The 27,718-nt window shown below is 39.9% G+C and overlaps 1 protein-coding gene across 1 annotated transcript in view; it reads left to right on the forward strand.

Annotated features, from left to right (window-relative positions):
• The window catches only part of LOC132479145 (uncharacterized), a 302,289-nt gene that overhangs the window by 44,007 nt on the left and 230,564 nt on the right, over positions 1-27,718 (forward strand). The window contains 13 exon segments of the mRNA XM_060082726.1: positions 3,583-3,701; positions 5,959-6,562; positions 6,564-6,960; positions 6,963-7,016; positions 7,248-7,994; positions 8,658-8,762; positions 13,160-13,209; positions 14,726-14,864; positions 14,983-15,138; positions 15,247-15,443; positions 15,854-15,934; positions 21,901-21,972; positions 22,520-22,594. Coding sequence (XP_059938709.1) covers positions 3,583-3,701; positions 5,959-6,562; positions 6,564-6,960; positions 6,963-7,016; positions 7,248-7,994; positions 8,658-8,762; positions 13,160-13,209; positions 14,726-14,864; positions 14,983-15,138; positions 15,247-15,443; positions 15,854-15,934; positions 21,901-21,972; positions 22,520-22,594 — 2,796 coding nt within the window.

Raw genomic sequence — 27,718 nt, forward strand, 5'->3', positions numbered from 1 at the left:
TGTCTCAACAATATTGAATCTTCTGATCCATGAATACTTTATATCTCTCCATTTATTTAGGTCTTTCTTAATTTCCCCCGGCAACATTTTACAGTTTTCAGTGTGCAAGTCTTTTGTCAGATTTATTCTAAGTATTTTATATGTTGGATTCTTTTATAAGTAGCATTTTAAAACTTTGATCTCTGATTGTTTGTTGAGACAAATTCATCTTTTTGTATGTTGATCTTGTACCCTGCAAACTTGATAGACTCATTTATTAGTTCCAGTAGCATTTTCGTAGCTTCTATCAGGTTTTCGACATAATCATGTTCTCTGCAAATAAAGATAGTTTTACTTCTTCCTTTCCATTCTGAATGTGTCTTTTCTTTTTGTTGCCCTATTGCACTGGCTAGAACCTTCAGTGCCATGTCACATAGAAGCAATGAGAGCAGATATCCTTGCCTTGTTCCTGATCCTGGTGAGAAAGTACTTTGTCCTTCACCATTAAGTATGATGTTAGGTTTTTTGTAGAAGTCATTTATCAAGTTGAGGAAGTCTCCTTCCATTCCTAGTCTACTGAGGGCTGTTTTTTTTTCTTTAATCAGGAATGTATGTTAGATGTTTTCATTCTTTTCCTGCATCTATTGCAGTGATTATATGATTTTTCCCTTCTTTTCTTAATTTGTTTATTTATTTTTGGTTGAATTGGGTCTTCATTGTTGTATGTATCCAGTATTCTTAATCTTTTATGTAGATCCATATTCCAATCTGGTGTCATTTTCCTTCTGCTTAAAAATACTTCTTTTAACATTTCTTATTGTGAAAGTCTACCAGTAATGAATTCTTTCAGCTTCTGTTTGTCTGAGATAGTCTTTATTTTGCTTTTGTTTTGACAGATGTGGGTATAAAATTCTAGCTCGATAGAATTCAATTCACTACTTTAAAGATGTTATTCCACTGAGTTCTCGTTTACGATTTTTCAAGCACGAATTCTGCTGTCATTGTTATCTTTGTTCCTCTGTATGTAGTGTATAATTTTTTCCTCTGGCTCCTTTTAAATTCTTCTCTTTATTGCTGGTTTTGAGCAATTCGATTATTTTTTGTGCCTTGGTGTAGTTTTGTCCATGTTTCTTCTGCTGAAAGTTCATTGATCTTCTTGACTTTGAGGGTTTATAGTGTTTACCAATTTGGAAAAATTTTGGCTATTATTTCTTCAAATTTTTATATTTCTCCTCTCCTTCATGGACTCTAAGTACACATGTATTAGGCCACTTGAAGTTGTTGCACAAGTCACTGAGGCTCTATTCATTTTGTTGTTGTTTTGTTACTCCTTTTGTTTCATTTTGGATAGTTTCTGTTGCTATGCCTTAATGTTCACTGACCTTCTGCCGTGTCTAATTAGCCTTTAACCTCCTGCAATATCTTTTTCATTTAGACATTGTTTTTAATCTCTAGAAGCTCAATTTAGGTCTGTTTTACATTTTCCATGCCTACACTTAACATTTTCAGTGTTTAGTCTGGGTGTTTTAACATATGAAATACAGTTATAATAACTTTTCTTCATGTATAATAACCTTTTAAAAGTTCTTTTCTGCCAATTCTAACATCTGTATAGATTATGGGTTATTGTTGATTGATTGCCTTTTCTCCTCAGTATGGGTCATATTTTCCTACTTCTTTGCATGCTTGCATGCAATTTTTCATATGATCCCAGATATTGTGAGTTTTAGTTTATTGTGTGCTATGTATATTTATATTCCTGTAAAATGCCTGGGCTTTGTTTTGGGTGAAATTAGGTTACTCAAAACAATTGTATTCTTTTAGGTCTAGCTTTTAAGGTTCGTTGGGTAGGAGTCCAAGTAGCCTTTAGTCTGGAGCTCATTATTTGCAACTACTGAGACAAGTCCTTTCTGAGTATCATGAGGTTTTCCAGTCTGACTTGTAGGAACAGGTACTATTCCTACAACCCTGTGTGATATCCAGTTGTTCTTCTTATTAATCCTTTCATGTGGTTCTTTTCCTGGCATCAAGTTATTCCTCACACAAATGTATTGACCCATACTTTGTTGAATTCTCAAGAGATCCCTCTGCATATCTCCAGAGTTCTTTGTCTGTGCACTTCTTTTCTCTCTGATACTCTGCTTTGTGAACTCTAGTTACCTTGGTTTTCCCAGACCCTTATCTCCATTTTGTCTGTCAGGGAGCCCACTAGTCTCTGTCTGGACTTCTCTTCCCTGTACCATGACGTGGATACTCTCTCAGAGAAGTAAGGGCAATTATAGGGATCACTTCATTTATTTCCCATCTCCTCGGGAATCACTGAAATGTATTGCCTGAGGTTCAGTTTCTTGAAAACTGTTGTTTCATTATGTTCCATCTGATTTTTTTCTTGTTTCAGCTGGGAGGTTAAGTTGGCCCTTGTACTTCATCTTGGCCAGAAGCCAATAATATTCTTTAAGTCTGTTTTGTTTTGATACAGGATCCAATTAAAGATTAGGCATTGCATGTCATGTCTGTGTTTCCGTTAATCTAGAATTTTTCCCTACTATTTTTTTTGGTCTTTTAAGACATTGGCTTTTTTGAAGAGTCTAAGCCAGTTGTCTTGTAAATTGCCCCACAATCTGTATTTGTCTGTTTCCTCATTAGATTCAAAGTAAACATTTTGGGGAAGAATACTATATAGGTGATGTATTCTTCATACTTCATCACTTGAGGTGGCCCAGTGCTAAGTTTGATCACTTGGTTAAGGTGGTCTATTCCATATCTCTCCATTGTAAAGTTATTTTTCCCCTTGGTAATTGATAAATAATATGTGGGGTGATCCTTGGGATCAGTGAAGATCCTACTTTCAAACAACTCTTCACCCAACTGTGCATCAATGATAATCCTTGTCTGAATCGATTATTACATTGATAGTTGCAAAATAACACTTTCCTAATTCTATCCTTCCTTTTGCATTTATTAGCTGACATTATTCTATAAAGAAGAGCTCCCCCACTTTTCATTTGGAGTATCATTATGAACTCATGTGCTTTTTTTTCAATTAACTACGTTATACCTTATTATAATGATAATGTTATTCTTTGGAATGTTCCTTTTGTCCAGATTTGGTCAATGCGATCTCTGTTATTGTTTAGCCACATGATGCTTTTTTATTACTAGAATAATTTCTAATATATTACTCCTCACAAATAGGAACTGAGAAAGTGACTCCAGAATGTGCGGTCTTCTTCATACTCTTCTTAGAAGTCTGCCTTCTTCCTGTGTACTCTCAACCCAAAGTGAGGCTTTCGGGTTGGAAGGAGATACTTCTGAATTAAACTACAGTTCAGTGTCACCCAATTCTAATCGCTATTCCCTTTTTTCTAGGCATATCATACCTACTGCCATCCTAATCCTTCTGTTGGGCACCTCTCTCCTCCTCTATATTTATTTCCAACTGTCAAGGGCAGCAATTGGCCAACCGGCCCCTATCCAGTTCTATAGTCCATATGCCCCAAGAACTCCTTTTTGCACTGGTCTGTGGTGGCCTTGGCCTACCTCTTCTACCTACTCAGGTAACTCTTTTACCACGAATTTAATTACCTGTGTTTCCATTTATAGGATCTTACCCAGCCGTAGGGCCTGCTGCCTCTGCCAATTTAAAAATACTATTGAGGTTGTCTGTGAGACAGTCAAGCTGCGTTGTGACAGTGAACGCCTGAGGGACGTCACACGTTGTGGTGAGTCTCAATTGCGGGATAATACATTTTTTTTTTTTTTTTTTTTTTGCGGTATGCGGGCCTCTCACTGTTGTGGCCTCCCCCGTTGCGGAGCACAGGCTCCGGACGCGCAGGCTCCGGACGCGCAGGCTCAGCGGCCATGGCTCACGGGCCCAGCCTCTCTGCGGCATATGGGATCCTCCCAGACCGGGGCACGAACCCGTATCCCCTGCATCGGCAGGCGGACTCTCAACCACTTGCGCCACCAGGGAGGCCCTACATTTTTAATTTTTAATTTAATTTGTTATTTTTAATCAAGGATGATACATTTTAAAACTAATGATGTAATTACATTATTTTAATACATTCATTTAGAGTTCCAGCTCCCTAAATTTCTAAGAATTACCCCCTTGCTAAAAATCAGATTCTTGGTTACATTATTAAGCTAAGAAGAGCTCAGTTACATTATTAGCTTCATAATGTAACTGATCTGCATATGTAAAGGAACCAGAGAAAGGAATGGAAGGGGGAAGGGAATTCACATTAATGGCCACATATCCTATGCTGCCCTCTCTGCAAATGACAACTTATTCACATAGTACATCACAGTTTGTAAACTGATTTTATATACATTAGGTCTCAAATACCCTTTGTCTTATAAGACAGGTGTAAATATATTTTTGTTTATTTGGTTTGTTTCTGCAATTTTATAAAGAGTGCAAGTGATGCTGTTTTATGTCCTATCTGGAGCCTGAGAGTTTCTGGTTCCATAACCAGAAGCTGCTACCAAGCCCTTCTAATGCATGGGAGAGCTAGTTATTTCTTTGACTGTCCAGCTCTGAACTTGCTCTGAATCGCAAGTTTTTCTATCCACAAAACACTCAGGGGCTTTCAACGATTTTTCTATATATTAGATTTATGGGCACTAACTTGATGACTTCCAAAATGTGCTTTCATGCCCAGGTAGCTTGAATACAGGTCTCTTTCAGTGATCTAGAGCACATCATAAATAATAACACTTTGCCACTTATATAAAGACAATATTGCTGATTTTTCAACACAGTTTTTTTTTTTTTTCCTTTGGCCACCAAGCTGGTGGGATCTTAGTTCCCCCAGCAGGGATTGAACCCGGGCCACAGCAGGGAAAGTGCCGGGTCCTAACCACTAGACCACCTGGGAACTCCCCCAAACATTTTTTTTACTAATTATATTACTCCCTTCTCCCCCAGAAGTGGGCAGAAAAAGCATTTTTAATCTCCTTTTACAGGTGAGGAAAAACAAGATCAGCAGTGTTAAGTGCTATGACCCTAGGGCCCCGATCTCCTGTCCCCAGTTTGGGGCTCTCTGCTAGCCTCTGCTCCTCCTTTCTCATGACCCTTCCCTCCTCCTTTGACCCTCACCAAAAATACTTTTAATCCTTTTGGGAGACAAGCCCAGCTACACACTGGTACACATTACCTTCACACAGTCAGAAGATTTGGATGGTTCCCCAAGTAGAGCTGGAAATATTAGAAGTAAAATGAATTGAAAGCAAAGTAGCCATCTGACAGAAGTTGCTTTTTCCCGTCTACATTTTAGGGCCTCAAGTATTATTCCATTGATTTGTTGAACATTCCACATGGGCATACAATCTGGCAAATCTCTTAACTTATACCCGAGCTCCCTGCCCAAATTTTAGCAAAGAGCCAGGGCGGACATAGTGTTTTTTTCTGTATAGAGGCTTCTGTTATGGGGACTGGGATATATAGAAGCAGGGACTAAGCAAAGGACTCAGTGGGTAGTTGGAGAAGGACATGTCCAGATGACAACCTGTTAGCGGCGGTGGTTGTCGTGGAGATCTGTGATAGCAGCAAGAACACAAGCACACTGAAGAGGTGGAGAGAGGAAGCCTCACACTCCCGTGCCTTTGAGGCAGGACAGGATGGGGTATATGAATGTGAGGAGTCACAGTAGATCTGCAGAGAGTCCAGCTGATTAGGGGAATATTTGTCTTCCAGCCTTGGCTTTTCTTGAGTACTGGCCCCTGGGAACCAGTGGAGTAATCCTGAATATAGTTCCTATATTTCACGCTACAGAATTTTCTGAGTAGATAGCCCCTTTTTCAAGAGAGACCTTTCTCACATTTTGTTGTTGCCAGTCATAGGCTTAAGGGTGGGTTTCTTTTTCTCCTAAGTGGCACTCAAACTTTGACTGATTCCTAATTTCTTTGGCTGTGGACTGACAAAAGGCTGTCCCATCAGTCTTCAATGATCAAAAACAGTCCCTTCTCTTTTGACAGATGAAGAAACATCTATAGAGAATGCAGGAGGATCGTTGATGAAGGTGTTACAAGCCCAGAAGGAGAACAACAGCACCGAGCTGACTATTGAGTCAGACAGGATGTCCTCACCTAACAGTGCTGTCAGCTTGTCAGGCTTCATGAATGAGCAGCTGGACTTTAATAATAAAAGTGATATTATCAGTACACTAAATTACATACTGCCTTATATCTCAGAGGGAAATCTAGGAGATGTGGAATCAACATTATTACCATTCATTCAACTTCTTTTTTCAAATACACAAGATGGACATATGCCGCTGGGCCTTTTGAAAAACAATACAAGGAGCCCTTCTGTTAAACCTGTACCCAACAATTCAACTAAAAAAAACAAATTGAGGGAACTCCATTTTGTGGAAAATTTGTTAGATGCAGAAACTCAAGAAAAAATTGATGAGGTTAAAAAGGAAGAAAAACCTGCCACGTGTACGCGTTGCAACCTTTTAAGTGCCATGTTTACACGCTACATCTTTCAAAAGAAATTAGAAACTGCCCAACCACAGAAAGACAGCCTAGCAAAGATTGAGAGTACAGAGGAAAAGCTGGTGAGAGTGAACAAGGTCCTCAAGGGGCATACAGAAAATGCACCTCAAAGCAGTGGGAGATGAGAGCGTCAGGAGGAAACAGAATGCCCAGCCATCTGTGGCGAACACTGCCAAAGAATGAAAGCTCAGGAGGCCATCCCCAAGAAAGCTGAAACAGCTCCTCATGGTGCAGAGGCCCAGGAAGCTGGTGGGAAAGTCCTCCGATGCAGAGTCTTCATTCATAAAGGAACACAAGGCCGCAGGCTCCTCTCCCCTCAAACCGTACTTCAAGGGCAGGCCTTGTGCCTCCATCCCGCCAAAATCCCCATCTGAGGTTAAAAGCAAATCAAAAGACTTATCCAACGCTATTCATGTTTTCGAAGATGCAAAGGCAAGGGTTAGAAATATTAAGGACTTCGAGTTAATCTCACATTCTGGAAAAAAAAATACATCTTCCATAAAATTAGGTCTCATCGGGTCCACAGAAAACCCAAAGTTAAAAAGCATCGAGGGGCTTCCCTGGTGGCACAGTGGTTGGGAGTCCGCCTGCCGATGCAGGAGACACGGGTTCGTGTCCTGGTCCGGGAAGATCCCACATGCCGTGGAGCGGCTGGGCCCGTGAGCCATGGCCGCTGAGCCTGTGCGTCCGGAGCCTGTGCTCCGCAACGGGAGAGGCCACAACGGTGAGAGGCCTGTGTACCGCAAAAAGAAACAAAAAGAAAAAAGAAAAAAGGGAGTTGAAAGTTCAGAAAGAAAAGTTCACTTGATAGAGTGATGCTTGCAAGCCCTCCGTTCTCTGTCGTGAGGAGTCTCATAAATTCCCCTCCACGAGAGGCTGTTTCATCTTCAGGAGAAGTGACTTCTCAGGAAAATCCTTTTCCAGAATTATTTTCTCTTTCAGACCCTTCTGCAGAAAACACTACTTCAGAAAACAATACTGCACAAAATGTTTCTGAAGCAATTATTTCTACAGGAAACGCTACTCTGCCAGGAGGAACCAGCCCTGGAAACACTAGCCATAGGAACGTCTCCACTGCACATTCTACTGTTGCTGCAGACAACAGTATGCCAGCTGTTCAACACAGCAACAAAACACAATGGGAGCACCACAACATGGTCACTGAATTATCCTCTAAGCCCACAGGCTTCACTTTCCCAGGGCTCGCATCCCCGGGTGATCAAGTTGAAACTCAGCTAAACGAGCAGCTCTGGTCCCTCATCCCCAACAATGACGTGCAAAGGCTCATTTCTCATGTTATCCAGACTTTGAAAATAGACTGCTCGGACACCCACGTGCAGCTGGCCTGTGCCAACCTCATCTCTAGAACAGGCCTCCTGATGAAGCTTCTCAGCAAGCAGCAAGAAGTAAATGTGTCCAAAGCGGAATGGGATATGGACCAGTGGAAAGCTGACAACTCTATCAGTGAGAGCACAGAAGCCCAGAGTGAGCAGAAAGAGCAGGAGTCAAGTGAGGTGAGGATAACCCCTGACACGTGGGACTTGGACTTTTACTCAGTTTAGGACATGCCATTAACGTGCCCAAGCGGGAATACCACGGGCTCCTAGTCAGTATCTTATCTTCAGCCATGAAACGGGCTAAGACAGTGATCTCCAACTTTGCTCATTGAGAGAGTGTGTCACTATTCCTAGGGTAGACGCGAAAAGGACATAACACAAGATAAATAAATTGTAGATAAATTGTAGAAGAAAATGCTAATGATAAGACTAATAACATTAAATTTGGCTTGTTCTTATAGAAGCTACTCGCCTGGAAGGATTGGGTTTCATAGTAGTTTAAGAATAGTTAGCTATCGTTTAGAATAGGATGAAGAATCGTAAGTTTTCATCCCTTCTATCTCCTTGTTTTTATTTTTTTATTTTTTTTTTTTTCGGTATGCGGGCCTCTCACTGTTGTGGCCTCTCCCGTTGCGGAGCACAGGCTCCGGACGCGCAGGCTCCGGACGCGCAGGCTCAGCGGCCATGGCTCACGGGCCCAGCCGCTCCGCGGCATATGGGATCCTCCCAGACCGGGGCACGAACCCGTATCCCCTGCATCGGCAGGCGGACTCTCAACCACTGCGCCACCAGGGAGGCCCCTATCTCCTTGTTTTTAAAAATTGTGATATATTTCTTTAGCTCACAAAAGGAGTTCCAGGTTATGACTATAACAACAAACTCATCTTGGCAGTATCTGTACCTGTAGTAGTGACGATTTGTGTTAGAATTCTCTGTCTCATTGAGGTAAGGACAATAATTAATTCAGATTCAGAACCCAGAAACTGAGAATCAAATCCACCTTTCCACCTGCTACTACTTGATTCTTCCCTTTAGCCATGAGGACTGACATACACTTTGTTCTTTTAATGAAAAGTATATTCCCAGGATGTTTTTGTGTGTGTGTGTGTGTGTGTTTTGTTTTTTTTTTTTTTTTTTTTTGGCTGCGTTGGGTCTCCATTGCGGTGCATGGGCTTCTTACTGAGGTGGCGTCTCTTGTTGTGGAGTACGGGCTGTAGCTGCACGGGCTCAGGAGTTGTGGCACACTGACTTAGTTGCTCCGCAGCATGTGGGACCTCCCCAGGCCAGGGATCGAACCTGTGTGCCCTGTGCTGGCAGGCGGATCCTTAACCATTGCACCACCAGGGAAGTCCCCACAGGATTTTTAAAAGGAACTTCACTCCCAGGAGATCCCTATGGAATTGGATCCATGATAACAAGCTATTGGACTATTTTGACAAGTGAAGTTTATAAGAAGGCCAGAGTTGACATGATAGTAAATTTTCTTCAACTCAAGAAAGTATGCTGATTTGAGGTCCTCACCAGTCACTCTCATTCTACCGTTGATTTCTTTCCTTCTTGGCTGAAGTGATGAGAGATATAGGATCTCCATACTCAAGGAGCTATCAGTCACCCTGGGAGGGCTAAAAGGACATGCCTAAAAGACAAAAGTGTGATCTCGTCAATTCCTCAGGTTTACTTAGCAGCTTTCTTCTCCGGTGTATTAGGAATTGTGTAGATAGGTTCCATTAAAACACTGCAAGTAAAATCTTGCAGCAGGCTACCCTCAAATATTTATAGTAGCCTATTCCTGGAGCTAGCCTGTTTACCTTTTGTTCAGTTACATAGTGGTTTATTACTTTTCCAGCAGGCAGTTGCTAACATTAAAAGAGTGATTTTAATAGGCTGACAGTCTTGATTCTACCCTACCACTCCACATTACTTTAGTTATCTTTTCTCCTGTAATGGCAGCCCTCCATTCCAGCCAAAGCAGCTCCTCACTATACGCTAGTTACACCATACCCATTCCTACTTTTGTCTGTGCCTTTGTCCATCGAAAATTCCTTTATTTTGCTTTGCCTGTGGAACTCCTATGAATCTCTGAAAAGCCAACTCAAGTTCAGATATCTTTCTCTGTAAAGCCTTCCCTGAATACCCCAGCCCTCCTGATCCTAGTCCTGTGAGGTTTGTCACCATTTCTTAGGGGCCATAGCAAAGCAGTCCCCTCCCCTCAGAACTCACAAAAGTGGTAAGCAGTTTTTTGAAAGGCAGCCCCCCAAGAGAGAACCACCAAGGTCAGCACATCATGGAGCTGAGCAGAGATGTGTAAGGACCAATGGCTTCCTGGCCTATCACACTTGAATCAAACCTGACATGATGTACTAACTTCTAAAGAGAAATGTGTCTATCTGCAGGAGGGTTGGTCACTAGTGAAAGCATAGAAAAGGTGAGGAGAGACCAACATGGGCAGTGCCCATCCTCACATTGCCCAAGAGTAGAGATGGCACCTTAGGCAGCATAACTGCAGAGTCAGGCCCACTAGCCAGGCTGCCTGTTGAGGAGATGGATGGATCCAGTTACCTCAGGCCTTCCCATTAAATTCTGGACTCGGCTGATTCCTTTTCTAATTCTGTTGTCACCAAGTAGCCTTCGATTCTGTGATTGTGCTTCAGTGTGCCACGGAGGCCTGTCCCCACAGAAGGTAATTCTCTGCTTGTGTAGACACAGATGCCCTGTGTGTAGAACAGATGTATTTCTCATTGTCAAGTAATAATTTGGCATTCTGATGTTTGATCAATCCTGTGATATTGCTCAAGTGAGACTGCCACAACAGGAAGACGTGAGTTCTCGCTTGGTGAGGAAGAGTATGATTTCTGAGCCTAGGAGGCTGGGGACTAGCTTGCTAGTCATTGGCCATTGCCCAGACTGTACCCTCTACATCTCAGGTGGCATATGGCCTTTGGCATTTTTAGAATTTCTGTAAAGTCCCCTTTTTATTGTTTTTAACTTCTTGCATTTGTTTTGTTTTGTTTTGTTTTGTTTGGGCCTGTGTGATCTTAGTTCCCCAAGTAGGGATTGGACCTGTACCCTCGGCAGTGAAAGCGAGGAGTCCTAACCGTTATTTCCTCTCCCCACATATACGATAAGCTTTTGGAGGACAGGGGCCATGCAGTGTTCTTCCTATGGTAGACAATAATGGTGTTCAACGGAAGAGAGATGAGGCGTTATGTCAATTCCACAGTGAGGAATAATTCAACCGAATATTTATTTGAAGTAGGATAGAGTCCAGCAATATGACCCCTGTGTTCTTAAGACTTTTGAAATGTCATCTTTTAATATTGCAATCAGTGGAAGAAAATGAATAAATGGTGATAGAATAGCTGCCTAAGTATTTGGGGGGTAAATAGCAGATCCCCATGTTTCATCTTAAATAAACATATATCCATAAATGTGAAAAAAGACCACATAAAGGTATTAGAAGAAAATAAAAGCAATATTTCTATAATCTTCTGGTGGGAAAGAGCCTTCAGAGCCTGATGCCACAAGCAGAGCCTTTGATATATTCCACCATCTTGTCTGTGACACCAGCTTAGCACTGATTCATGCCAAGCGTAAGATGAAGAGTCTTCCATATATTGTCTGATTTAAAGCCCACAGTCCTGTGAGGATGATATTACTATCCCTCCCTCATAGATGAAGGAGATCAGTGTAAGGCCCCAGCGGCCAAACCCAAAGCAGAAGGCAGTTTCACCCGACTGCAAAGCTGGTGCTCCCTACTGCACTCTTTTGTCTTGTCTCCTTAGAGACAAAAACACTGGAAATATTCGAAACACTGAAATTCAATGAAAGCCAGTATTTCTTTACCATAAAGAGTTTTTGTTTGTTTGTTTCGAAGTGGTGGGGTTTGGCCATGCTGTGCAGCTTGCAGGATCTTAGTCCCTTGACAAGGGATTGAACCTCGGGCCACAGCAGTGAAAGAGCCACGCCCTAACCAGTGGACCACCAGGGAACTCCCAAGAGTTTTATAAGTCAACAAGAAGCAGACAAACAGTCCAGGGGAAAAGGGGGCAAGGGCTGTGAAGAGTAGGAGGTGTGTTGACAGTCTGCCACCATATCTGCCTGTCCTCTCCTCATGGCTCATGTGGGGTGGGTTTTGTTAGCCAGGCCTTTGTCACCTCGTGACGTAAAAATCATCTCTAATATTTTCTTCAAGTACTTTTATAATCTGTCCAGAATTTGTTGTATTTGTTTGTTCGTGTGGTTGAGGTAGGGGATCTAACTTTTTCCCCCTACATGAAGATCTGATTCTTTTCAAATCTTTCACTGAATGGTTTATTCCTTCTTCCCTGGTCTAATATGCTATCTTCATCTGGATGCTGTTCTGTGATCCAGTTATCTTGTCCTGTACCAGTACTGATATCACACTGCTTACTTCCAGTTGCTCTATAACATATTTTATATCTGGTAGGGCAAGGTCCTACTCTTTGACCTTCTTTTGCATACATCTCATAACTATTCTTACATATATTCTCTACCAAATGTCAGCTGGCCAGGTTTTATTTAAAAATTATTTTGGCTATAAAATGGATTGCATTGAATTTTTAGTTTCATTTGAAGAGAATTGACCTCTTTACAACATTCTAGGAGGATGGTATCTCATGCCATGTAAGTACTTCTTAACGTCCTTCAAAAAAGTTTTAATATTTTCATCACATAGGTCTTACAAATTTGTGGCTAAATTTATTCCTAGGTGCTTTATGCATTTTTATTGATATAGTAAACGGGAGGTTCCTTCTGTTTTTTAGTTAGTTGTGTTATATGGGAAAGCTATTGAGACTAATATGTTGATCTCTTGATTTTGTATGGAGCCATCTTACTCATGTTACTTCCAATAAAATTTCAGTTGATTCTTTTGGTCTTTTTGGGTCCCTTGTTTCATATGCAGATATGTTTGTCTCTTCTTTCCAATACTTCGTTTTTCTTTTCGTACTGATTAAGACCTCCTCCACAGTGCTCAATAGTAGCAGTAATGATTGGGCATCCTACTCTTGTTCTTGACTTTAGAACAATGCTTAGGTTTCTGCCAGATACTTTTATTTTCTTTTCCTACTTCTGAGAGTTTTTATTAGGAATTATCTGTTGAACGTTATCTAAAACAGTCAATAAAATATATCGCCAGCTGCATGCAAGACCCTAAGTTAGGTACTGTGGAAGAGTCAAAGGATTCTTAAACAGGGTAGAATTCCTTTCCTTGAAAGAGTTATCATCTTACTGGATAGATAAGATTTAAAGTCAAAAGGAATGAATAAGGATTTGGAAATAGTTGTAATGGATAATCATGATCCTGTTTTCTTTCAAAGCAGATTTCTTCTCCTAGAATTTCAAAAGAGGAAGATAGAAAAAGAAGCAGAAGGTAAATATTGGTCTTTGAAAGCAGAAATTTACAACTAGAGGAGAACTTAGAACTCATCTATTTCAGTTTCCTCAGCAAAGGCAGGAAGAACGCTTGATTACCCTAATGGTTTACCCTAGTTTATTTCTCAGCAGAATTAGCTCCGCAGCCCAAGCTGAGTTAGAAGAGGACTGGCACACATTCATCTGCTCTCACTAGTCCTTTAAGGAAAGAGGGTGGACGGGGAGAGGTTTTGGTTGTACCTGTTCCTGCTGGGCGGATGCCTGGCTCCCAGGCATCAGGCCAGGCCAGAGGCCTTCTAGGAGGCTCTGGGGTAGGGAGGGCCACATGGTTGTGGATTTAGGGGCTGGCCTCACTCAAAGCTGACGAAAGGTAGAACATATGAGTCCCTTCTGGAAAGTGGCAAGAAAACTTCCCTTCTCATCCTACTGTTTTTCAGGCCCCTACTCTCTATTCCCTTTATCCAAACCTCATAGAATTTTAACCGGGAGAAACTTTAGACAGTAGTTTGTCTCTTCCTTTTGTAATAAGGAACTGGAGAAAGAGAAAGGGAAACTATCTTGCCCCATGGTCATACTGCTGGTGATTACCAAGAAGAAGATGGTCCCTTTCCACTGAGGACTTCTCCACTGATCACACACTGTGCTTGGGCTGTGAGCTACGTTTTAGGTCACAGTTGAGTAGACACATACTATATGGACATAAGTAGTTTCTGAAACAAACTTATTGTGCACTGTGATTTTTTTCTCTTCTATTTGTATTCAAAAAGAGTATTTTGTGCTTCCCTGCTGGTCGTGGCCTTTAAACGGATTCCACAATTCACTGACACCTGAGTGACAGCCTGCAGAGTGAAAGTCAGAGAGCTATAGATGACTTTGCTCGTTGGGTTCAGGTGTTTACTTGGTGTGATTCAACGTATAGGATAGAGCAGCCAGGAAAATAAAATCACCTTCTCCCCACACCCACACCCGCAGCAAATGCTGCATGTGCGACTAAGTCCGAAGCGGACTGGTGTGAAGCGCGTCTAAGGGAGTAACGAGTTTCTGCCCAGTGCCGTTGTGCAAGTGTTTTCACTGCACGAGGGCAGTTGGCCAAGGGCAAAGAAAGGTGAACGGGGCTGAAAATCCTGCCTATGCTCCATGCTAAGCCACATACAAATATCTCTCCAGAGACACTTGGGGTCCATTTTGGACAGACACAGAGAACTTCTGGAAGGCCAGCATGCATGCAATGATTTTCATGATCCCGGGTCTGTGGTGATTTTGCTCATTGTGATTATGGACTGAGGTCCCCATTTAGTCCTAGTGAAAGCAGAGATAACACATTGTGAGAGAGATGAAAAGTGACATGCAACACTAACAGTGTGTGTTTTCCTCCAAGGGGCTTTTTTGGATTTCTGCTGCGTAAGAGAAGCTCAGGGGAAAGTGAGAGTCAGGTAGATGTGAGGAGGATAAAGTACTGTGGCCAGAGAAAGCAGGGGAGATGCAGAATTAATATTTCCCTTTCTGTGTTCTAGGAGGGCTTTTTCGGGAGAAGGCGGCCACTTTGGCTTAGGGGTATGTATAGGCCTCTCAGCGCCACACGCAAGGAACACATGACCCAAAAGCTACACGACAGGGAGTCTTCTGCTGAGGATGAGATATTTCTGCATCCCAGCAGGAGGCCCCAACTCGTCATCCGGAGCTCACTGAGGAGGCTGAATCTTTACCTCATCAAGAGGCCCCTGCTCAGCATCCACAGACCCCTGAGGACGTTGAATCTTTTTCACCCCAGGCAGAGGCCCAGGCTCAGCATGCAGAGCCCACTGAGGAGGTAGAACCACCTCCACTTCCGCAGGAGGCTCCATCTCAGCCTTCAGAGGCCCCTGAGGAACTAGAAACTTCAAGTCCTCAGGAGGCCCTCGCCCGGCCTTTGGAGACACTTAAGGAGGTTGTAGTTTGTCCATGTGTTCATCATGGGGTCAATGAAGCTCAGCAGTCACACTTGTACAAGGTCACTGTTAAATCTCTGGCTCTGGCACTTCCCATAAATCCACAGGTCACTAAAGAGGTTGAACCTTCTCCAGTCCAGCAGAAGACCCCACCTCAGCCTCCAGAGCTCCTTAAGGAAGTTGTAGCTCAGTCTCCATTGTATCCCGAGGTGACAGTTCCAGCACAGAGCAGGATCATGCTGAGCATCCAACATCCCCCAGGATCAAGAGCAGTGGTTCTCAACCAGGGTGAGTTTGCACACAGGTGACACTTGGTAGTGTCTGGCGACAGTTTTGCTTGTCAGAACTGTATACGCTACTGGCATCTAGTGGACAGAGACCAGAGATGCTACTAAACATCCAACAGTGTACAGGGGAGCCTCCCACAGCAAAGAATTATCCAGCCCAAACTGTCAATAGTGCTGCCTAGCTAGAGAAATAAAGATCACTTAACACAAGTATTTAATGAGCATTTAGTATTTTGTATCTAATGCACCACATATATAATCATGAAAGTATAAATCATAATATCTCCCACAGTGAGATTTCTTTAGTGTATGGAGGGAGTAGTGATGTTACGTTTCATCATATATAAATGAGAATTATTGCCAATGGATAAATGTTCTGAAAGAATATCTGTTTTTCTAATTCTTTTGCTCGTGTCTTTTTTTGTAGAAATCTTGGTTGCAATTTACTCACAGAACTGAGCTTTGGAACGTTTCGGGCCTGGCATGGAATGCAGTTTTTACACAAGTTGTAAGTGAAATAGAAGATGAATACATGTAAACAACTGTGTGTAAAAACAATCATGCAGTTATTGGTTAGCTGGGTGTAAGTAAGCCCAGTATGAATTCTGGAAAGTATGTCTTGAGAGCCATTTATTTTTGTTTTTTCAAATGAGGAAACTAAGGTACAAAGAGGCCAAGAGACTTGTTTAACTCATATATATGAAAGGCTCTGCTTTCCATAGTACTGATCTTTGGCATGGTCAATTAAAGGCACCAAACAAAAACACTCAGATTAGCATTGTCATGGAATCCCACGGATGCCTCTCCAATATGAGAATGGTCCAGGAACTTCCACTTTTGAATTTCACTTTGATTCCTTTTCATGTGCAAAGTTCCTAACTGCTTAAAATGTATGCAACACAGAGCTGCAGAGAACTAAGTTGAGCAGGGTGTGGTTCAGTGGGTGTGGGTGCTTCCCCAACCATCATTAGCTCTTTTAAATGGTAAAGCAGAAAGAATTCCTGAACACCCACCACAGGGCTCTCCCCAGCCACCCAGAACATTATTTTTCAAAAAAGCATATATTGCTGAAGTGAATTATCGGTGGCCAATAGGAACCTTTGAGGTATGGAAAAAGACGTTGTTTGTGTTCAGCTGTAGTGTGAAAAATATAAAGAAAAGACTTTGCTGTGGCCTAATTCAATATGTTTTCTTTGCTGACTACTCTTCAATAAGAAGTGTGGGTTTTCCACCCCTTCAGCTCAAAACTTCTCTGATTTCTCATGGCACAAGGAAATGATAGTGGGTACGTTCAATGGCCCGAAGGCGATTTTAGACTCAAGGGAAAGAGCTCTTGTACACCTGGCTTTGGAAAAGACTCTCTTACCTGTCTTGTGGTTCAGAAATCCAGTTTCACACAGTTCCCACATTTTGGGTTAATGAAGGTGTTGAGGCTGTGTCTGGAGCTGGGTTAACAATTCCTGCAGATGCCTATCTTTAGCGGCCTCCTTCCTTTCCCTTGTTAGTTTGCTGACGCCTACCTTGGGGAGAGAGCACCGAGGGTCGGTTTTTCTTCTGTTAGCACACCGGAGAGCAGGCTCGTGAGGTCCCTTCCCCAGGAGGTTTTAGTAGCGTCAGTACAACGTCTGAAACTCACCACCTTTCCTAAACATCCCAGAACACCAAGAGTTCCTTATAAGAATCAGAGTTTCACTATAGTTATGTAGGCAACACAGGACAATACATTGTGGAAATAAATAAATAAATCACAGTTTAAAAATTAATGAATTCATTCCAAAACATTCACTGAGTGCCTTGCCCACTGTCTGTGAACACTCTACTAAGTGCTGGGGATACAAAGACGCATAGGGCAGGGACTTTGTCCCCAAGAAGCTTTCATACTGGAAGGAGAAATATGGATGTTGATGGGAAAACATATATGAGAGCCATTCTAGCATCTATGCAGCAGGGTAACAAGGTGAGGGAGGGGGGTGATGAAGTAGAAAACGGGTGGTAGGTTAGAAAAGATTTGTAATGGAAGAGGCACCAAGTTGTTCCTTTGGAATTTGTGCTCCTCTTAAATGACAGAAAAAGGTAGTGAAAGAATCAGAACTATCTGGTGTTGTAAATAAATTAGTACTGTACTCCGAAGACTCATTCACAGTTACTTTCAAAAGACGGTCACAGTATAGTAAGTCTTTGTTTTGGACTAAGTGTTTCTAATAGACAAAGCTAAGTTGCTTTAGGAAACATTTGCCATGGTGAGATACAAACTTTATTGCATCTCTTACCAAAGGCAAGCCACCAAGGGAAGATGCCACCCTCGAGTTAAATCATTTTACTACCTATAATGACATATTACTGGGGTGTTTATAAGTTGCTTGCATTAAATAAGTTTGGAAAAGGGCCCCAGCTGAGGTGGATTTATCCTGAATTCAATGAACCTTAGGCTTCAGGGCTCCTCACTTGCATAGGTCCCTTCCAAGGTCTTGAGAGGGGTCCTAGCGATTTTTCTATTTATAACTTTGCCTGTTTTTATTAGCTAGGATTTCCCAAAGTAGATGAGGTTCAGGCCCCACAAATCCTTGATTCATCACCGGGTGTCAGGTAATTATAAGTCAGTAGGTTTCTTGAATGAAGCCTCTATGTTATTGAGAAATATCAGGTGAAGTGGTTAGCAGTGTGGTAGTCTATTTTAAATCCGAAATCTACCTCAAAGATGAGCCAAGAGCTTATTAATAAAGTACCACTTTTTGAATGGTGGTAGTCATCATATCTCTTTCAGATAAAATCAGGAATGAAATATACTATGGAAAACCGGCAGTGGTTGATAATCCTAAATGTTAAGTATGCTTTTTTTCTCTGACTGTAAAGTGTTTCTCCTTCATTCACCTATGCAGGTCCAGACTGATGGCTTATTTTTAAAAATTCTTTTAGTCACTTCATTGGATCTAACAATACAAGCTCCATGATTTTAGAAACTGAAGGACTCTACAATGTAGAAAGGCTATATAACTTAAGCAGACAGAGCACATTCACATGCTGGCTTGTCCGTGGTACATCAATATCGTACCAAGAACATAAGCACGAAGAGAGAATAAGAGGAAAATCAAAGCCTTATCCCTATTGAATTATTTACCCCATTGTTGAGAATATCAGTGTGGGAGGTGTGTCCACACTATGAAGGCAAATTGAGCTGCGGTCACAGAGCCGCCCTAATGCTCCCCCAGTCAGCTAGCATTGGTTTCCTTTACATAGCCATGTACACACAAAAGCTTACACACTTGAGGGTGTTGTCCTCACTTTTTGCTATGTACTAGAATCCTGGCAGCTTCTCAGATTTAGAAAGGCATAAACACTAAAAGCAAAAATAACTTGGGTCTGCCCTTTGGGGTGATTCAGGGTGGCTGTTTTATTTGTAATAGTTCAAAATTTTGAGATTGTCACACCTAGCAACTACTACACTTTTCTTCTCCCCACTGCATCTTATTCTTCCCACCTGTAGTATTTTCTCCCATTCTATATGTTTATTCACTTTCTTGATAGTGTCCTTTGAAGCACAAACTTTTTAGTTTTTATAAAATCCAATTCATCTATTTTTCCTTTGGTTGTTTGTGCTTCTGGTATCATATCTAAGAAACTGTTGTCTAAAGCAAGGTCATAAAGATTTACTCCTGTGTTTTCTTCTAAGAGTTTTATAGTCTTAGCTCTTACATTTGGATATTTGATCCATTTGGAGTTAATTTTCATATACGGTGTGAAGCTTCATTATTTTGTGTGTGGATGTACAGTTGTCCCAGCATCATTTGAAAAGACTGTTCTTTCCACGTTGAATTGTTTTGGCACCCTTGTTGAAAATCAATAGACTATAAATATGAGGGTTTATTGCTATATTGTCAATTCTGTTCCATTGATTTACATGTCTGTTCTTATTCCAGTACCACACTGTGATTGCAGTAGCTTTGAACTGAGTTTTGAAACCAGGATGTGTGAGTCCTCCCACTTTGTTCTTTACCGACATTGTTTTGGTTATTCTGTTTCCTTGAATTGCCATAGGAATTTTAGAAACAGCTTGGCAATTTCTGGAAAGAAGTCAGCTGGGATTTTGATAGGAATTGCAATGGAACCATAGGTCGATTTGGGAAGTAGTGAAATTTTAATAAGATTATCCTCCAGTCCATGAATCCAGCAGGTCTTTATACTTATTTAGATCTTCTTCAATTTCTTTCAACAGTTTTGTACTTTTCAGTGTGAATCTTGCACTTACTTGGTAAAATTTTCCCCTAAGTATTATATTTGTTTTGATGCTGTTCCACATGGAATTGTTTTCTAAATTCCATTTTTCGATTACTCATTGCTGGTGTGTAGAAATGATATTGATCTTATATCCTACAACCTTGCTGAACTCATTTATTAATGCTAACAGTTATTCTCCTAGATGCCCAGGAATATGTCTTGTGGTCTTCCAGTTTCCCAGGAATACATTGGAATATTTCAAAGTGTCTGTGCACATCTCATTCCTCAGCTTTTCTTTTAAAGCTTTGCGGTTGGGTTGTTTTTTGCCCCAAACTGTTATCCATTGCCTCATGCCACCGCCATGTTAAAATATTTGCTTGAAAATGTTTTCCAGAAATGCCACCTGAGCAGAGGCTTTTCTCACTAGACAGCCCTCAGTCAGGTCAAAGGCAAGCCTTTCAAGTGAGGTCTTCCAGGGGACCACCAGACATGTAAAACAATGACAGTTCTTTGGGAATGAGGCTTTGAAGGACCTCTCAGTCCATGCTGCTCGTTCTGGTACCAGGGATGTGGGCTGTTTTTCAAGGCTACCACTGGCATGGAGACCAAAGGTCGAGGGCAAGTTAAAGCAACACAGATCTCATTGTTCTTACAGAAATTAATTTGTTTTCCTTGAATAAATTGCTCTCCCATTTACTGCCAGCATGTTGGTTAAATGTCCAGAGTTCAGAAGAAGTTGATTCTGACCATTTTTGCCAGTTTTGTTGTTGTTGTTATTGTTGCTTCTATGCAGGGATGAATTTTCAGATGTCCTTCCTCCATCATTTTTACTGATTTTCCTGCAACTTTAAAAAAAAAATCTATGAAGTCTCAATGGCCATAGGCTAATTAAATATTTATCACAAGAGATGATTAAGGAAAAAATAAATAAAAAGAGAAATAAATAAATAAATAAATAAAAAGAGAAAATATAATTCTCATAGAGGCTTTCCCAGATGGGTAGATGAAGTTTGAAAAGGTATTTCTATATTTAGTGCTGTCAAAATTAAGGTTAAAGTAACAGATGTTTCAAAAAAAAACAACCCTTTTTTTTTCATTCAGGTTAAACACAGGCTTTAGAGTCAGAACTGAGTTCAAATTCCAGCTCTGCTTCTTACGAGCTTGATGACTTAAGACAAGTTATGTAACTTCTCTGTGCCTCAGTTTCCTCATTTGTACAACTGTGTAATATATATATCACATAAGGTTACTGTGAGGATGAAATGTTAAATGCTGATCACATATGCATGGCAACCCAAAAGATATTAGTTTTGATAATTATCTTTATAATATTCTGCAAAAGTACACTAATAATTCTTGAGTAGAGTTAACCTTAAGTCAGCTATTCTCTTCTTTCTTCCTGTTTCTTTTCTGTTTTTTTTTTCCCCCTTATTTGTTTTAAAGAACTAAGGGGAAAAAAAAGGAAGAAAGAAAGAACTATGAAGAAAATCTATTCCAACATTTTGGAATAAAATTTTGTTCCCCAAAATTAATTTGTTTATTTTATTGATATATAAACAAAATGTTATTTATTTATTCAGCAAACATTTATTAAATGCCTAGTAAATACTAGGCACTATGTCAGGCACAGGAATAATAATGACAATAAAGTGTGGTCCCTGCTCTCAAGTTGCTGACAATCTAGGAGAGTGACAAATAAACAGTTGATTACATACACAGTAACAAAAGCTATGGCACAAGAATACACACGGGACGATGTGATGGGAGTATGGCTTTCACCAGTTCCTCTTGGATTTCTCTCTTCTTTGGCTCCAGAACCAAGGAATTAGCCTTATTTTTCTCTTTAGCTGGGTAGTTTAAATCATGAAATTTTTCAAACTTTGTAGAGATGAAAGAAAAACACCTTGAATTATGGAGGACACTAGAAATAGTACTTTTTTTTTACAGAGCAAGGGCTTCCTACCAGCATAGTCACTTCGAGGGTTTTTAACGTGAAAAGTACTTTGGCATATTTTTTCTTTGCTAGCCACTTTTTTTCTATTTTATTGTTTGTTTGTTTGTTTCTCTTCTCCACTTTGTCATCTAGAGACCTGGGTAGTTCCCAGTGAAAGAGTGTTTTACAGATTCTAACGGTGATTTATAGGTAAAGACAGAAAATAATTTTTTTAACCTTCAAGTTCCATACCAAAAAAAATGAATATAAACTTTCATGGAAGTAATTGAAAATGCAGATAATTTTAATTCCATTCCATTTTTCAGAATTCTCAATCGTAATCCTTTGCCAACAGTTGAAGATTCTGGTCTTTTTAAAGTGCCAGCATTAAACTCTTTGTAAGTATTGTAAGAGTTTCATGGCTCATGAGATAATTTCTGCTCCTTTTTACTTTCGTCAAAACTTGAGTACTTTGGCTAAACAGTCATAATTTAGATTTTAACTGGGTTATTGAAAATAAGAGTTATTGGCAAAGAAAAGGATTAAGAAAGAATATATATGGGTAAGAGAGCCAGCAGAGGATGAGAACAGTGTTGAAGAACACATATAGATATGGAACATGAAGATGCATATAGGAATAGTATTTATCCAAGAAAGCAGAAAGGAATAAGGGGTACATTATTTTTTTTAAAAAAAGAGTGATCAAAAGAGGTAGATGCAATTGAAAATGAGAAGTGAGGATCATAGAAAATGATTGTACTGTTCAGCACCAAGGTCATTAATTTGATGATGCAAATTTAAATTTCTTCCAAAAGAGCTCTTTGGAATTATCATCTATGGCAAGTAAGAAGCCAAAGTGGAAGGAATCACATGTTAAGTATCTTCTTCAGTTTAGAAATTTTGTCTTTGGGTTTTATATCATGCATGTTTGGGCTTCTCCTTCAGAGACATGGGAACAGCACAAGTGTCACTTACCGCAATGGAAAGCATCCTCATGATGACCCTTGAATTGGAAACACTGTAAGTTGATTTTTCTTACATTGATTTTCACTCAATTGTACTTTTAGGTTTGTTTGATTATCTTCTTAAGTCAGGTTTATTTATGTATAATTTTCGTTTAACAAAATTCACTCTTTTTAAATATACAGTGTGATGTGTTTTGACAAACGTATAGTTCTGTAGCCACCACCACATTTGAGGTAAAGAAAACTTCTGCACTCCCAAAAGACCCCCCATGTCCCTCTGTAGTCAATGCATCCTCCTGTCACTACCAGCCCCTGGCAACCACCAATCTGATTTTTGTCCGTATAATGTTGCCTTTTCCAGAATATTTGATAAATGAAATCATGTGGTATGTAGCTTTTTGTTTTTGGCTTCTTTCACTTAGCCAGTCTCTTTGGAGATTCATCTGGTTTGTTGCACCTGTCAGTAGCTCATTCCTTTTGCGCGCTGAGCAGTATTCTAGTTGTGTGGATACACAGTTTGTTTACGCATTCATTGTTCGATGCACATTTGAGTTTCTTCTTGTTTTTTGGCTATTATGAACAAAGCCTCTGAAAACACTCACGTGTGTGTGTGAATATATGTCTTGTGTGAGCATATGTTTTCATTTCTTTGGGGTAAAATACCTCAGGGTGGGATTGCTTCATCATATGCTAAGTGCCTATTGAACTTTTTAAGAAACTGCTGAACCGTTTTCTAAAGTGCCTGTGCCATGTTGCTTTCCCACAAGCAGTCTATGAGAGTTGCAGATGCTCTACATCTTCACCTGATCCTTATATGTGTTTTTTAAAAACATTTTCGCCTTTCTAGTAGGTGTGTAGATGAATCTCGTGGGTTTTGCCACATTTTGCATTTCTGTAATAGCTGATGATGTTGAGTGTCTATTCATGTGCAAATATCCTTTTAAATGAAGTGTCTGTTCAAATCCATTTTTTAATTGGATATTTATATTGAGAATTAAGAGTGCTTTATATAAAAAGCAACGGAAAAAGTCCTTGCTCTCAGATATGTGTTTAGTAAATATCTTCTCCCAGATTGTGACTTATCTTCATTATATTAAAGTGTCTCTGAAAGCTAGAAGTGTTAAATTTTTGATGAACTCTAATTTAGCAATTTTTCTTAATTTTTCATATTTATTTAATTAATTTATTTGGTTGTGCTGGGTCTTAGTTGCAGCAGATGGGCCCCTTAGTTGCGGCTCATGGGCTTCTTAGATCTGGCATGCGAACTCATAGTTGAGGCATGCATGTGGGACCTAGATCCCTGACCAGGGATCGAACCCGGGCCCCCAGCATTGGGAACTCGGAGTCTTCACCACCAGGGAAGTCCCTTAGCAATTTTTCTTAAATGCTTTCTGCTTTTTTGTGTCTTAATCTAAGAAATCTTTCTCTGAGACCCCACTGTCTAACCCCAAATCACAAAGATTTTCTCCTACGTTTTCTTCCAGACGTTGTATAGCTACATTTAGGTCTATGATTCATTTTAAGTTAATTTTCATATACGTTGTGAGGGAAGGGTCAAGTTTTATTTTTTTGCGGTTTAAAAAACTATTTCTGTAGGACCCTATGGTGACAGTTTATTACACAACCTACTGCACCTTAAATTGTGCCATCCCCCCTCCAATATGGCAAGCTAATAGAAACTTTCTGTTACGCCAAGGCTAGTTGAGGGGATTGCGTGAGATTAGTATGCGGAAACGGCCCTGCATTTAGCAGTCTCTTCCAACCGTCTTTGTCAGGTCACCTGACAAATGACTGTCTTCACTGTGCCGTCACGCATTGGTCACTGCTCTAGCCTCATCTTCCTCAGTGTCCCACACCATCTGCCACAATTGCGATCCCTCTCTTGTCAGCTAGATGCCCTCCTCTCTGGATATTAAAAACTATTTCCCTGTGTAACCACGATACTGTTAATACACAGTATTGAAGAAATTAAATTCCTACACAATCATATTACCTAATAAAGTGTTGCTATTCAAATTTCCCCAATTGTCTCTCTTATCTAATATCATTTCTTTTAACAGCTTTTTGAGGTATAATTGACATGCAATAATCTGTGTTCACACACACACATACATACACACCATGAAGACATCACGAAACTCAAAATGTCCATCACCTCAGAAAGTTTCTTAATGTCTCTTTGTAATTCTTCCTTCCCATCGTTCCTTGCACTTCCCAATCGCCATGCAACCATTGATCTGCTTTCTGTTTGCATTTTCTAGAATTTTATGTAAATGGAATCATACAGTGTATACTTTTTTCTAACTGGCTTCTAACCCAGCATGATTATTTTAATCTTCATCCATATTGTTGTATATATCAGTAATTCATTTCTGTTTATTGCTGAATAGCATTCCTTTATATGGATGTACCACCATTTATGTATTGACCATTGATGGACATTTGAGTTGTTTGAGTCTTTGTCTATTACAGATAAAGTTGCTATGAATATTTGTGTACAAGTCTTGTATGGATGTCTACTTCCATTTCTCCTGGGTAAATGCCTGCCTGTAGAATGGCTGCATCATTGGTAAGTGTATGTTTAAGTTTTTTAAAAATACCCATTTTCCATAGTGGTTTGATCATTTTACATCTCTACCAGCAGTGTACGAGAGCTGCATTTTCTTCACGTTGCGGCCAACATTTGCTATGCTCAGTATTTTTTTTTTTTTTTTTTTTTGCCGTTGGAGGGCTTCTCACTGTTGTGGCCTCTCCCGTTGCAGAGCGCAGGCTCAGCGGCCATGGCTCACAGGCCCAGCCACTCCGCGGCATGTGGGATCTTCCCAGACCGGGGCACGAACCCGTGTCCCCTGCATTGGCAGGCAGACTCTCAACCACTGCGCCACCAGGGAAGCCCTATGCTCAGTATTTTTAATTTTAGGTAGTTTAGTAGGTGTGTAGTTGTATCTCACTGTAGCATCCCTAATGATTAATCATGTCAAACATCTTTTCATATGCTTATTTTCCATCTGTATATCTTTGAATCTTTTAGCTATATTTTTCTGGAGTTTTGAGAGTTCTTTCTATATTCTGGAAATTAGTCCTTTATCCAATAGGTAAGTTGCTAGGTATTTTCTCCCATTCTGTGACTCATCTTTTCGTTCACTCAGGAGTGTCTTTTGCAGGGCAGAAATTCTTAATTTCGATGGTGTCTAATTTATCTATTTTTTTCTTTTCTGCATTATGCTTTTGGTGTTGTATCTAAGAAATCTTGCCAAACTCAAGGTCATAAAATTTTTCACCTGTTTTGTTCTAGACGTTTTATAGTTTTATGTTTTACATTTAGATCTTTGAACCAATTTGAGTTCACTTCTGTATATGGTTTAGATCAAGTTCATTTTTTTTTTTCTTTTTGCACCTGGATATTCAGTTGTTCCAGCGTCATTTGTTGAAAAGACTATCATTTCTCCACTGAAATGCCTTTGAACCTGAAAGTCAGTTCTCCACATCTCTCTACTTCAGAACTTTGTATTCTGTTCCTTTGGTCTTTTTGTCTATCTTTACACTACTATCACAATGTCTTGAAGGTGTAGCTTCATAATCCTTGAAATCAGTTACTGTTAGTTCTTCAACTTTGTTCTTTCGCAAAGTTGTTTTAGTTATTCTAAATTTTATTTCCATATGAATTTTAGAATTGGCTTGTCAATGTCTATAGAAAAGCCTACTGGGGTTTTGATGTATAAATCGATTTGGGGAGAATTGATGTCTCAACAATATTGAATCTTCTGATCCATGAATACTTTATATCTCTCCATTTATTTAGGTCTTTCTTAATTTCCCCCGGCAACATTTTACAGTTTTCAGTGTGCAAGTCTTTTGTCAGATTTATTCTAAGTATTTTATATGTTGGATTCTTTTATAAGTAGCATTTTAAAACTTTGATCTCTGATTGTTTGTTGAGACAAATTCATCTTTTTGTATGTTGATCTTGTACCCTGCAAACTTGATAGACTCATTTATTAGTTCCAGTAGCATTTTCGTAGCTTCTATCAGGTTTTCGACATAATCATGTTCTCTGCAAATAAAGATAGTTTTACTTCTTCCTTTCCATTCTGAATGTGTCTTTTCTTTTTGTTGCCCTATTGCACTGGCTAGAACCTTCAGTGCCATGTCACATAGAAGCAATGAGAGCAGATATCCTTGCCTTGTTCCTGATCCTGGTGAGAAAGTACTTTGTCCTTCACCATTAAGTATGATGTTAGGTTTTTTGTAGAAGTCATTTATCAAGTTGAGGAAGTCTCCTTCCATTCCTAGTCTACTGAGGGCTGTTTTTTTTTCTTTAATCAGGAATGTATGTTAGATGTTTTCATTCTTTTCCTGCATCTATTGCAGTGATTATATGATTTTTCCCTTCTTTTCTTAATTTGTTTATTTATTTTTGGTTGAATTGGGTCTTCATTGTTGTATGTATCCAGTATTCTTAATCTTTTATGTAGATCCATATTCCAATCTGGTGTCATTTTCCTTCTGCTTAAAAATACTTCTTTTAACATTTCTTATTGTGAAAGTCTACCAGTAATGAATTCTTTCAGCTTCTGTTTGTCTGAGATAGTCTTTATTTTGCTTTTGTTTTGACAGATGTGGGTATAAAATTCTAGCTCGATAGAATTCAATTCACTACTTTAAAGATGTTATTCCACTGAGTTCTCGTTTACGATTTTTCAAGCACGAATTCTGCTGTCATTGTTATCTTTGTTCCTCTGTATGTAGTGTATAATTTTTTCCTCTGGCTCCTTTTAAATTCTTCTCTTTATTGCTGGTTTTGAGCAATTCGATTATTTTTTGTGCCTTGGTGTAGTTTTGTCCATGTTTCTTCTGCTGAAAGTTCATTGATCTTCTTGACTTTGAGGGTTTATAGTGTTTACCAATTTGGAAAAATTTTGGCTATTATTTCTTCAAATTTTTATATTTCTCCTCTCCTTCATGGACTCTAAGTACACATGTATTAGGCCACTTGAAGTTGTTGCACAAGTCACTGAGGCTCTATTCATTTTGTTGTTGTTTTGTTACTCCTTTTGTTTCATTTTGGATAGTTTCTGTTGCTATGCCTTAATGTTCACTGACCTTCTGCCGTGTCTAATTAGCCTTTAACCTCCTGCAATATCTTTTTCATTTAGACATTGTTTTTAATCTCTAGAAG

This window comes from Mesoplodon densirostris, chromosome 18 (assembly GCF_025265405.1).
Source record: "Mesoplodon densirostris isolate mMesDen1 chromosome 18, mMesDen1 primary haplotype, whole genome shotgun sequence".
NCBI lineage: Eukaryota > Metazoa > Chordata > Mammalia > Artiodactyla > Ziphiidae > Mesoplodon > Mesoplodon densirostris.